At 48.4% G+C, this 13,238-nt stretch overlaps 1 protein-coding gene across 1 annotated transcript in view; it reads left to right on the forward strand.

Annotated features, from left to right (window-relative positions):
- TLL2 (tolloid like 2) overlaps window positions 1–13,238 on the forward strand; it is a 137,299-nt gene that overhangs the window by 100,795 nt on the left and 23,266 nt on the right. Inside the window, exons 10-13 of the mRNA XM_081551123.1 lie at window positions 2,569–2,671; window positions 10,666–10,782; window positions 11,970–12,115; window positions 12,525–12,720. Coding sequence (XP_081407249.1) covers window positions 2,569–2,671; window positions 10,666–10,782; window positions 11,970–12,115; window positions 12,525–12,720 — 562 coding nt within the window. The remainder of the gene's footprint in view (window positions 1–2,568; window positions 2,672–10,665; window positions 10,783–11,969; window positions 12,116–12,524; window positions 12,721–13,238) is intronic.

The raw sequence follows: 13,238 nt of genomic DNA on the forward strand, positions 1-13,238 counted from the left end.
ATCACTCTAAGAGAGGGGAGGAGAGTTCACCTGCTCTAGAATCACTCTTAAGAGTGGAGAGTTCACCTGCTCTAGAATCACTCTAAGAGAGGGGAGGAGAGTTCACCTGCTCTAGAGTCACTCTAAGAGAGAGGGGAGGAGAGTTCACCTGCTCTAGAGTCACTCTAAGAGAGGGGAGGAGAGTTCACCTGCTCTAGAGTCACTCTAAGAGAGAGGGGAGGAGAGTTCACCTGCTCTAGAGTCACTCTAAGATAGAGGGGGAAGTTCACTTGCTCTAGAATCACTCTAAGAGAGGGGAGGAGAGTTCACCTGCTCTAGAATCACTCTAAGAGAGAGGGGGAAAGTTCCAAAGAGGGAAAGTCAAGTTTATCTGGGCAATCAGGGAAGGCCTCAGGGAGGAGGGAGGGGCCCCTGGTCTGGATCTGGGAGGGACCCATTAGCACAGATACATCAGGGTGCACCTGGAAAACAAGGTCTGGTAGGCTGGGTGCTGGAGGCTCTGAAAAGTAAGCCAAGTTTGGTTTATAAGACAGGTGTATAGGGAGCCACTGAAGTTTCCTGAGCACAGGAAGGATCTGGTAAACATGAGCTGTAAGTGCAGGATTGATCCAGAAGACCTGGTGTACAGAATGGATGGGGGTGCAGCAGGCCTGGTGAAGGGGAGCGAGACTGGCTCATAGCAGGGACTCCAACATCTCAAAGGAAGAAAGTCCATCAGCACTGGCATAAACGATGGAAGCCAAGGAGAACTAACCCTGAGGTGGAGCACCTCAGTGACTGGGGTGAGGGTGTCCCCTACAGACAGGGAAGCTGGGAGGACAATGTTTTTCTTTTGAGATGCCCTCAAGTTAATGTCATCACCGATTCAATGGATATGAGTTTGAGCAAACTCTGGGAGATGGTGAGGGACATGGAAGCATGGTGTGCTGCAGTCCATGGGGTCGCGAAGAGTCAGACACAACTTGGCAACTGAACAACACAGTTAATGGGCACCCAGCAGTGGACAGAGCATGGGCTGCTGTGGCAAAAACCAGATAGAGATTCCAAGCAGAGAGGCCAGAGAATGAGGACGAGACCCAAGTCCTTTCCATGTGACCAGGAGAGCACTGCAAAGCTTCCAAGGTTTACTTAGAAATGTAAGACCCAGGGCTATAAGAACAGAAAAGAAAGTGGTCAGTGGAGGCAGGAGAGTGAAGATGCTAGAAAAAGATGAACTGACTGTGAGCAAACCCCCCCACGGCCCCGGGTGGGAAAATGTCAGGGGTGCAGGGGCTGGGGCATTGCCCTTATGCAGGACCCTGGAGAGAAGAAGAGCTGAGAGGTGACAGGTGAGGACACGCCAAGCGCGGACAAGGAGCCCACCGAAGAGCTGCAGTCAGACAGTCCTGGGCACCGTGCGTGATGGGCTCCAAGGGTGGGTGAGGGGAGACAGCAAACCTGACCTCGGTCTGGGCTGGCTGAGCTGGAAGGGGTGCAAGGCCCATGAGCTGAGCCTGCAGGGCCACCCAGCTCCTTCCATCACTTGTGGACTAAGGCATCGACTGAATGGCCTCAGGGGGTCTCAAGGTTGTCCAAAGGAACTGAAGCCTCCTTCCCAGTCCCTCAGAATCCACCTCCCTCCTCACCTCTCCTGCCCCCTCACTCCAGACATGCACACAATGACCTCTACTGAATGCTCAGCACAGTTCCCTAGGTGTCTCCTTGGTCTGCTCGTGTCAAGCCCTCGCACCAAAATTCTGTCTGGCCCTCCTCTACCCCTGCGTCCCCGTTCCCCTTAGGTTAAATTCCACCTCCTCCAAGAAACCTTCTCCTTGTCCCTGGGGCAGAATCTAGTTCTCCTTCCTCGAGGCTCCAGAATGCCTTTCTGTCCATCCCTGTCTTTTCAGCATTTCTTCCATAGTGTTCTAATTGATTTAGCACATCTGTCCTCCTCTCCTTCTCTGAGTTTTGGCAGAGAACTTACAGGCAAGAACTCTGTCTTACTGACCTTTCTATCTTGATTGGCCAGCACAGACTGGCACACAGTAGGTGGTCAACTAACAATGGTGGAATGAATGAATGAATGAACGAAACTGTAGGAAGGTTATTAACACACCATACCTCAGAAGAGTGAGGTCACGACCAGGGGAACATTGATCACAGAGATGCTCGGATGCACTCAGGCTCACCCTGGGCCCTTTAGAATGATTGATGATGTTTTAAGATCTTTTCGTATCTCTAAACTTCACTGACCCCTTACCTCCTCCCAAATCCCCAGTCTCAACGCATCCTGGCCTGTCTTTTTAATGCGTCTTGCTTTCTGTAAACCACTAAGTGACTTCAAAAGCTCAAGTTATTCCCCAGACAGAACCATAGGACCCATCTCCTCTGTTTACTCCTCATCCTGTTTAAGGTTTATTATTTAATGTCATGAGGTTTCCTGTGAATGCGTTTTTGAGAGGACACTCCTACTGTGGTCTGAGAGCTCTGTATGCTAAAGGGTAACGTGAGAACACTGCTATGCAAGATGTATCTTCAAAACTCCTCAGACCTGGCTGCCAAAACTCACTTTACGGTAACTCTTTACAGATCGTCTTAAACTTCACATCCATGGATTTGTTTAAAAGCCGCCTGTGCTGGTATGACTACGTGGAGGTCCGGGATGGTTACTGGAGAAAAGCCCCCCTGTTGGGTGAGTTGACTTCAGAGAGCCTTAAGAGGGGCACGCTCAGATGCTCTCTGCGATGCTCTTAAATGTTTGGAAGGGGCCATCCACCAGTCACAGGAAGCTCTCACGGGGTGGTGTCGTTGTAAAACTCTGAACACTCCATTTGGCCGCACATGTTAAAAGCTTTTAAAACTGCGAGTACTCTTTGACCCAGCCGTTCCACTTCTTGGAATTTATCCTAGGGAACTAATTAAGGAAGTGTGCAAAGCTCTCACTACAGGGACATTCACTGAAGCAGGAAACATTGAAAACAATTTAAATATTCAACAGTAGGGGTTAGATGAATAAATTATAATACATCTTTTCCATGGAAAACTATCCAGCCATTAAAAACAAAGTTGGACTATTTATTGATACAGAAAGATGTTTGTTGTACGTTGCTACACAAAAGGTGTTGCAAAATGGATATACAATAAGATTCTGTTTTAACAAAAGCATATATATTACGAAGCATTCATTGCATAATCAGATGCTTTCGGGGCTGCTGTCCATAGGGCCACACAGAGTCGGACACGACTGAAGCGACTTAGCATGCATGCATGCATTGGAGAAGGAAATGGCAACCCACTCCAGTATTCTTGCCTGGAGAGTCCCAGGGACAGAGGAGACTGGTGGGCTGCCGTCTGTGGGGTCTCACAGAGTTGGACACGACTGAAGCAACTTAGCAGCAGCAGCAGGGATAAGGTATAAATGAGAGCGATGGCATTGGTATAATAAAGTAAGGAGTGGTGGGGAGTGTGGCAAACTAAACAGTAAATATCCTGACTCGAATTACCCAAAGCAAAATTACTTAAAACAGTCATGCAGGCTGGATTCAACTGGAAGGAACCATTTTGTGACCTACAATATAAATATTAAGTAAAGTTAGAAATGTAAATAAATAACAGTGGTTATTTCAGGATGATGGATATAAAAATTTATTCTCTTGTTGTTCCTGGTTTAGCTGTATTTTTTAATTCTTCTCTGATAAACATGTATTCTTTTGGGAAGATGAACAGGACATGAACTCATCTATGAAAAGGCAGGTGGGCCTTTGAGTGAGAGGCAGTGGGCAGGTGGCATAAAGAGAAAGGTCAGTTCACTCAGGATTGATCACCAGAAGAGAGCTCTCTAAGGGTGACCAGGGAAAGTTAAGGTCATATAGAGGCCTGATGGCATTAGTGTCAGGACAATGGACATGGAGACTTGTTTGGCCCAGGAATGTCAACCACGGTGGAACCGGAAAGAGGAGCAGAGCCTAAGGAGTCAGTTGGGATGGTCTCCACTGAGAGTGGGTTGTTTATAAATGTCTGTTCAGGGTGGGCTTCTGAGGTGGACCACTCTAAGTTTGCTGTGCAAACTTTGTCCCTGGCAGATCTTCACGTGGGCAAAAAGCCATGCTTGTGATGCTTCCAGTGACTGGGCCGAGTATGACAGCTGACTAAAGATGGAAGCAGGAAAGAGTGGAGAGCGCTAAAGTGGGGAGTTTCCCTGCCAGACCAAGCCCAACTTTCTGTCAGATTCCAGATTAGCTCAGGAGAGACAGGGATGGAAGGTCTGGCTGGACCCAGGGGGCCTGGCAGATACTAAGCTTCCATATGGCCAAAGGGTCTCAGCCAGGTCAGCTACTGCTGGGAAGGGCACACAAGTCCTCTCAGTCCAGAGGGCCATGAGCTTAACTTCCTAGAGGTACAAATAAGTAGTAATTTGTGTCCTCTGGGGTGGGAACATAGCCAGAGCCGGCTTTGAGTGGAGGGTGCCAGGTTATCACTGGTAGGGAGGTCAGTCAGGTAGTCGGTGGTCCAGGAAGGCAAGACAAGAAACTGATTCCCAGGCCAGGCACAGTCAGACAGGAGTGTGTGCACTTCAGGACAGATGGGTTATGCCACCTGATGGCAGGGTGGATGTTGTCTGCCCTTGGTTTCTGCTTCCTGTCCAACATGAGCATATGCAGTGTGTATGGGGAGGCATGGCTTTGTAGGTAGCACCGATTGGGTGCAACAAAATAAAAAAAGAGGGCTGTTCTCCTGGTCGCAGAGGTTCCAAAACCTGGCTGCACCCCAGCATCAGTAGGGAAGATTTCTATGAGATTCCTGGGAAACTGTTGAATCAGGATCTCCACGTGGTGGGTCGGGGAATGATCCCACTTACCGATAAATATTTGTGCACGTGTACTTGTCTAGTACCAAATACATAGAAACAGGGCTGCAAGGGCTCTCAGCAAACTAAAGCAAGGTGGTTGCCTCGGAGAAAGAAAGTGTGGGGAGGGGGCAACCTCATGGTTTGGTTTGTGTACTTCTGGATTATTTGGCTTTTTTATAAGAATGCATCCAAATATTTCATATTTGAATTTTAAAAAACGCTGTGTGGGAGGAGTTTCTTGAGAACGTGGAATCGTGTGGACCTTTGAGTCACTTCATCACACACCTTCAAGAGAAACCCACACTCCCCAAGAGCAGGCCGACTCACCAGGGCCACACAGCCTGCTAGTGGCTTGAGATCAGTTCAGAACTTAGAAATCCCACTGATGGGGTGAGGGGACTGTGAATCTAGAAGGGACTCCCCATAGGACTGCCAGATAAAAATGCATGATTCGTTGTTTATCTGAAATTCAAATTGAACTGGGCTTCCTGTATTTTTGTTTGCTAAATCTGGCACCCTATACCCCCTAGGGAACGTGATAGACTTGAAAAGCTCAGGAAGGGGGACGTTCTCTGTTCCTAAAGTTCCCTGGAGAGGGCCAAGGCATGCTCCTGAAAATGGGCACAGACAGAGGGATTTCCAGCCACCCCTTAAACTTGAAACAAGAATTTTCTCACTACAGATCCTGGGAACTCTGACCACACGTTCATTGATTCGATGGGGCTTTTGCTGTTCGTCATTGTCAGTGATGGTTTTTGTGTGTGGGTTTTTTGTTTTGCTCAGATTTTACACTTTTGCAGTGAGTGTGTGTAGGTATTTCTGTGTGTATCTGTGTGTGTGTGTGTGTGCCAAGTGTGCTGCAGCCAAGGCATGGCCCAGCGCCTGTAACCATCATTCTTCATTTGCAGGAGTTCTCCTTTGCCAACTATTTGGCCTGCTCTGATGTTTCCAAATGCAGTTGTTAGTGAACTTTTGTGTTTGGAACAAGTGCATTGTGTGGACCGAGCTGGTCCCTGGGAGGGGTCAGTGCCATGAAATCTGCTGGGAGGAGGCAGGTCAATGCCCCTTTGGCAGGAGGGAGAGCGGATTAGAGCGGATTGTGAAAGTATGCATCTTGCTCTGAAAAACTGTGCGTTGCATATTTTCCCAGGGCAGTGTGTGAAACTCCAGGCATAATGGACGCATAACTTTTTATGAATGAACCCTTTATGACTCCCCATGGAGTCCTCTTGTAGTGTCCTCATCTGCATTTCCTCTTCTTGATATCCTTATTAAACTCCTCCTCCAAAGGCGGGAACCAGAGTTCAGTTTAGGAATTTGACACCTTTTCTCTTGTCCAATTTCTCTCCAGCCTGTTAGTCTCCCTGGGAGGAGGCTGTTGGGGACCCGGCTTTTCACATCCTGATTAAAGGGAAATGTAAGTAGATTGAGAACATTTCACGCCTGCTTAAAGGTAGCAGATTCATTTTTTCAGTTTCCAGGGTCACTGATGAGTTTGCACCTAGAGAGGGGAGGAAGGTGGCTGCACAGAACTCATCCAGTAACCTGAAATGCTGGCCCTGGACTGTTAATTGGATTCTCCTCCCTTCTTTCTGCTAGAGAAATTACTCTAACAATGCACTTTTGTATGCAGAACCATCCTTGGGCATTCTGTACCACCACAATGCTCACAAAAGCCTTTTCCCCCCCTTTCCCTGAAGTGGGGAGGGAAGTTCAGAAAGGCCAGGCCGGCCAATCAGTGTCACGTGGCCCCACTGCTGGGGGCTCCCTGGGCCGGGGCAGCCTCCCAAATGAGCAGAACCCATAGCATGAGGCAAATTGGCACGCCTGGCATTGCCACAGGCTTGCTCTATGGTTTGAGTCTTTGATCGTCATTCCAATGTGTCTGTTTCCAAATTGGGAAATGGGAATAGTGATTACATTCCCAGAGAACAGATTTGATGTCTATTGATCCAAAAATGTACAGTATTTAGAACTGAGTTCTAAACAGAGAAGTTCCTTTGGATGGTGGGTGGCAGTAATGGTGATCATGATGAAGAGGGTTAGACTGGGGATGAAGGTCAAGATCTCAGGCTGCTAAGGTTCAAATCCTGCTGCCACTTACAATCTTGAATGTGTGCCAGTGTGCTCAGTCGCTCAGTCGTGTCCGACTCTTTTTGACCCCATGGACTGCAGCCTGCAAGGTCCTCTGTCCATGTAATTTTCCAGGCAAAAATACTGGAGTGGGTTGCCATTTCCTACTCCAGGGTTACAATCTTGATCATAACTTAAATTGAGTATGGTGGTAGTGGTTTAGTCGCTAAGTCGTGTCTGACTCTTGTGACCCCACGGACTGAACCCTTCCAGGCTCCTCTGTCCATGGGATTCTCCAGGCAAGAATACTGGAATGGGTTGCCATCTCCTCCTCCGTTAATTGAGTATAATTCAACTCAAATTCTCCAAGGCTCAGTTTTTTCAGAAATGAGATTAATAATAGCACCTACTTCAAAAGGTAGTAGGGAGACAAATAGATAATCTATATAAAGTGCATAGAACACTGTCTGGTATAGATTAGCTCAGTTTAAAAGGGGGCTTTTATTAGAACCATTACTGTGAAGGTACGAGTCTGGTGACATCAGTCTAGGGACAGTGTAGGAGGTTCAGGTTAAGAATTGCAAGGTGATTTGGGGAGATTTTGGTTAGAAATAATTTGTGATTTATTCTACCAAGTCTAGCTCTGCCAAGGCAGTAAAAGGGCTTCCCTGGTGGCTCAGACAGTAAAGAATCTGCCTGCAATGTGGGAGACTTGGGTTCAGTCTTTGGGTTGGGAAGATCCTTTGGAGGAGGGTATGGCAACGCACTCCAGTATTCTTGCCTGGAGAATCCCCATGGACAGAGGAGCCTGACGAGCTACAGTCCATGGAGTTGCAAAGAGCTGGACATGACTGAGCGATTAACCACACAAGCACAAGGCAGTAAAATCCAGCTGAGCCTGTAATTTCTACCTCCTCCCAGATAGTGAAGCAGAGGCAGGTTGTCCTGTGGCCCTGGGGTGGGTGGTTCAATCTCATCTGGTTGGGTTCTTAGGCAACAAGGCGGTGGAAGTCCTTCTTTCTTTTGGAAACGTCCCCAGCAGCTGTGACAGCTGGGATTTTAAAAGGAGGAATTTGGACTTGAAACCGGGTTTGGCTGAGAAGCCGTTCCTTTGTGAACCGGCATTCAGCGGCTCTGTCTCCTCACTGGTGAGAAATACCTCCCCAGGTTTACATGTTTTCCAAAAACTAATGGATACTAATTGGTGATGCTGAAGGAGCCGTTATTGGAAGTGTAGAAGCGTCTGATGGATTTTTCCCTGCTCAATTCTCAACAACAGTTTCAGCTCATCTTATTAAGCTCCCCAGATCCAAAAGCCTGCAGGCAGCCAGAATTGGAAGGTTAGGAGCCTTCCAAGACACTTGTTCCTTGGAAGAAAAGCTATGACCAACCTAGACAGCATATTAAAAAGCAGAGACATTACTTTGCCAACAAAGGTCTGTCTAGTCAAAGCTATGGTTTTTCCAGTAGTCATGTATGGATGTGAGAGTTGGACTATAAAGAAAGCTGAGTGCTGAAGAATTGATGCTTTTGAACTGTGGTGTTGGAGAAGACTCTTGAGAGTCCCTTGGACTGCAAGGAGATCCAACCAGTCCATCCTAAAGGAAATAAGTCCTGAATATTCATTGAAAGGACTGATGCTGAAACTCCAATACTTTGGCCACCTGTTGTGAAGAACTGACTCATCGGAAAAGACCCCAGTCCTGGGAAAGATTGAAGGCAGGAGGAGAAGGGGATGACAGAGGATGAGATGGTTGGATGGCATCACTGACTCGATGGACATGAGTTTGGGTAAACTCCGGGAGTTGGTGATGGACAGGGAGGCCTGGCATGCTGCAGACCATGGATCACAAAGAGTCGGACACAACTGAGTGACTGAACTGAACTGAACTAGGAGCCTCTACCCTCTGTGTCCCCCTAAAGAATGTTGACCGCGTTGACCAATAGCGAGTGTCTTTTATTATATAGTGACTTTTATTCCTCCCTGTCTCATTCCCGCATTTCTCAGAAGGGCAATAAGAGGATACCCATTAAATACCTGTCAAATGAACTTTAAAATGGTTTTTGGAGATGAAATTCACGCACCATACAACTCTGCATTTAAAGCATGCATGTCAGCAGTGTTAGCATGCTCACAGATTTGTATAGCCATCACCACAGATTCAGAACATCTTCATCAGCCCTCAAAGAAGACCCATACCCATTCACAGTCATTCCCCACTCCCCCACAATGTTAAATGGATTTTTGAGTGACTCACACTGTTAGCACTTGGCAGAACCATGGACTTTCCGTCCAAATAGACCTTGGCTAGTCTGTGTTGTGAGCTGATCAGTATGACTCAGCCCACCTCCCACCCCACCCCCATCTCTTTTCTTGCTGTGCTGCTATCCTTATGTGGCATTGGAAGTGATCCTAGTCAAGGATGACCATGCTCTGGGAAGGCCTGACCTTCCCCCTTTTCCTCTGTAAAAGGTCCAGATTTCATAGAATATATTCATAAGCTTAAGAAATACACATTTATTTGTATTTTCAATAACGCAAGTTCAATAGCAATTATGAGCCCCTTTGCATCAGATAGTGGGAACTTAATTGAAGTCAATTTGTGTTTCCCCCCCACCCCAGAGTGCCAGTAGGGGGCACACTTTGTGCCAGGGCCTGGTGTCCCAGGGGCATCTGCATTGCTATCCCACCTGGCATTCCTGGTTTGGCCTCATCCCCCTCTGGTCTCCAGTCCTCTGGCATCTAAGTGGCTGTTGTGCCTTATCCTGTCTCAACTTCTCCAGGCCCATGTAGATCAGTGCCAAGTCCACATCTCCCTAGAAGACGTTCTCTGGGAGACATTCAATGGCTGTTCAGGCCCTCTGGGCCACAGGAAAGTTCCTTCTATCCCCTTCCCAGGAGTCCTGTTGCTGCCATCCTGTCCTGCTTTTCCTGAAGAACTCTGCCTGCCTGTCTCCTGCCCTAATGTCTTAAGAAACCATATAGACACCCCTGTTCTGAGCCCAGGTGGGACATAGGGGATCCAGGGTCTTGTAGCTCCTCAAGGCTCTGCCAGGAACTGCCCTCCGAGGGCACAGGTCTCTGCTTCTCCCAACTCCTTAAACCTCCCTGGGGCATCTATCATCCTTGTCCACCTGGGGCACCAAGTCCTTTCAGAGGTCCCATGGTGCCCTCTCCAATTCTCTGTCCCCCTGGTCCCCTTGCTCCTCCATCCTAGGAATCTTTCTAAGACAACAAGGGGAAGGGAATGTGCTCTTATTCACTGTGTACCTTCCTAAATTTTTGGTGTTGTGACCAGACTTGTGGAATTCAAAAGCCAAGAAGATCTGATCATGTCATCTTGTGTCCTCTGGCAACCCTTCCTGGGGCAAGGAAGGTATAAGGCATGCCCCTCAAATAGAAGGCTATGTATGTAGTAGAAATACCAGGGGGGACCCTCATCACTCGCTCAGACCACCAGCCTACCCCTGGCCTTGCTGAGACATCCTCCTCCCCCTCAGCACTCATCATGACCCCCTGGCAGGGAAGGGGCCACATTCTGGGTATTCAGTTAATTGGTGTTTGAGATTCTTCGGAAGGAAGCACACCAGCGGTCACTGTTTCCATTCCAGCTTTTCATGCTTGAGTGCCACAGGATGAGTCACCCGGTGAGGACTGCTCCCCTTGAACCTCATCTGAAGCAGCACTGCCTCCCCCGCCCTGCTTGTGCTGAGCCCCTCCTTGCCATCTGCCAGCAGCCTGACAGTTCTTTTCCCTTTCTCAGGTAGGTTTTGTGGTGACAAAGTCCCAGAGCCCCTCATCTCCACGGACAGCCGGCTCTGGGTGGAATTCCGAAGCAGCAGCAACATCCTGGGCAAGGGCTTCTTCGCGGTATATGAAGGTTTGTTCAGGAGGGGAGAGGCCGCCGGTATGGCTCCTGACATGCCTCTGTCCTTCCCATGCAGCCTGTGCCCCTTCCCACCCTGGCCGGGCGGCAGCTGCCAGTGCCATGAGGGTGGGGTAGCTGCCGTCCCCTTGCTCCATGTCTGGAAGCAGAGAGGCCAGCTGGGCTCCCTTCAGCACAGGCAGTCTACCTGTCACTACCCTGCTCAACCCCCATTAGAGTCCAGCGGGGACAGTGTTGGGGGCTTAGAGAACCCTGTGGAAATGCAAGCCACCTCTGAGTAGCTGTGTGAGCCTGAGCAAAGAACTCAACCTCTCTGAGTTTCATTTGTGAAACGAGGACTTTGGACAACGTCCAGGCATTTCCAACCAATTTCTTGGAAGGGCCCGTGAGGCCACCATGGTGGTTGAGGAAACCAAGAGGTCTGGGCTCTAGGCAGCTGCCACCAGGGCAATTCTGCTTCTGTCTACTCTACATATTGGGTTTCTCTGGCTACATAACCCTGTGCCCTCCATCCCCCAGTGGAAAAGTCCCTTAGGGACTTAGATTGTAATTTTGGAGAGGCCCAAGTTTTTGGTTTTTGGTTTTTGGTTTTTAATATTTATTTATTTGGCTGCACCGGGTCTTAGTTACAGCATGTGGGACATTTTTAGTTGTGGCGTGTGGGATCTACTTCCCTGACTTGGGTATCAAACCTGAGCCCCTTGCATTAGGAGCTCAGAGTCTTAGACGCTGGACCACCAAGGAAGTCCCAAGTTTTATTTTTATAAAGGAAATAGCATGGGTATGCGTGTGTACACATCAGTCTCTATCCGTGGCCCTCCTTCCTCTGCATCAGAGTCACGGGGGGAAGTCAGATGTCACTGCTGCTGGGACCCCTCCCTCAACACCCCCCCCCATACCTACACACTTGATCGGAACTTATGGAGGTGTGGCCCCTGTTCCCAGAGCTTGAAAAAAATCTCCCAGGTGATTGTGATGCCCAGCAAAGGTAGAGAGCCACTGCTCTCCATGGTTATTTTCTTTATATGAGAAAAATTCAGAGTTGCAAACACAGGGAATTATGCCTTTCCGGAGGCATCAGTCCATCGGAAATGAAAATCAGCAAGTGGAGCCACCTAGCGGTGTACTTCCTTAGTAAGCTCTGACGGGGGACCCCCTTCCTCCTGGCTCTTTTTCTAAAGCTACCTGTGGGGGAGACATTAACAAAGACGCCGGTCAGATTCAATCACCTAACTACCCGGATGATTACAGACCTTCCAAGGAATGTGTTTGGAGGATTACAGTTTCGGAGGGGTATCATGTGGGGCTTACCTTCCAAGCTTTTGAGGTGAGTACTGCTGGTGTTAGACACTGCTCTATAAAGACGAGTTTCCAGTTTGGGGCTGAAAACAGGAACCCAAGAGGCCATTTCAAGTCCAAGGCACAATTTGCCAGGACATCTGGTATCAAAACCTCTGCAGGTTTTGAAAGTGCGTCTGCCTCCTTTCTGAAGGCTGCTGGAAAGGGTGGGGGAATCACTGAAGCAAAAGTCTAGAATGGGATCCCAGGGCGTTTTATTGACTCTTTCTACAAGGTTTATCGTGACTTTGCAGCTTGATTCATCCTTGCCTTACGCAAGTAGGAGACAGCTTGGAAAAGTTCCAGGACACACTTGGGCACTTTGGCCTCCTGGTTAGGTTTCTGAGAGTGATATTTAGTTTCTCTCCGTTCTACGTTGCCTCTGTTTCTCCATTTAGATTGAAAGGCATGACAGCTGTGCATACGACTACCTGGAAATCCGTGATGGCTTCATGGAAGACAGCACCCTGATCGGCCACTTCTGTGGCTATGAGAAGCCAGATGATGTGAAGTCCAGCTCCAATAGAATGTGGATGAAGTTCGTGTCCGACGGCTCTATCAATAAAGCTGGCTTTGCTGCCAATTTTTTCAAGGGTATGAATTAGCAGTTGTTTCCATTTTAGTCACAGGAAGAAGTATTGCCCCCCCCCGCCCCGCCCCGGCCTAAGAATCACTAAACCCACAAACCTTAGCACCAAACAAGGCTCCCTGCAGTGGGGAGGCAGCAAGCTGTTTATGCAAAGAGCTGTGCATAGATTCCCCAATAGAAAGAGTTCTCCACTGACTCAGGAACAGGCTTAGCCTTGGCTTCTGTCTTTGTGGCAGAAAGTTTTGCTGCTGCGCTTGGAAATTAGGTTTATCAGTTTACAAGCTCAGTTTCATGAACCTTAGTGAAACTGAGCATTGATAACAATTTTTGTTTGTGTAGTCACTATTATTAATTGAGCACCTATTGTGTCAGCAACTGTACAAGGTACTTGTTTACACTATGTCATTTAATGCTCTCGATCAGGGTTGAAAAAGGTGGGCTCAGCGTTGCTCAGATAGTTAAGCAGCAGACCAAGAATCCAGTCACAGTCTGACTCCTAAACAAACTCTCTCCAGAACACTGC

The sequence above is a fragment of the Giraffa tippelskirchi genome, chromosome 2 (genome assembly GCF_054371585.1).
Source record: "Giraffa tippelskirchi isolate mGirTip1 chromosome 2, T2T-mGirTip1v1.2.pri, whole genome shotgun sequence".
NCBI classification, from domain to species: Eukaryota; Metazoa; Chordata; class Mammalia; order Artiodactyla; family Giraffidae; genus Giraffa; species Giraffa tippelskirchi.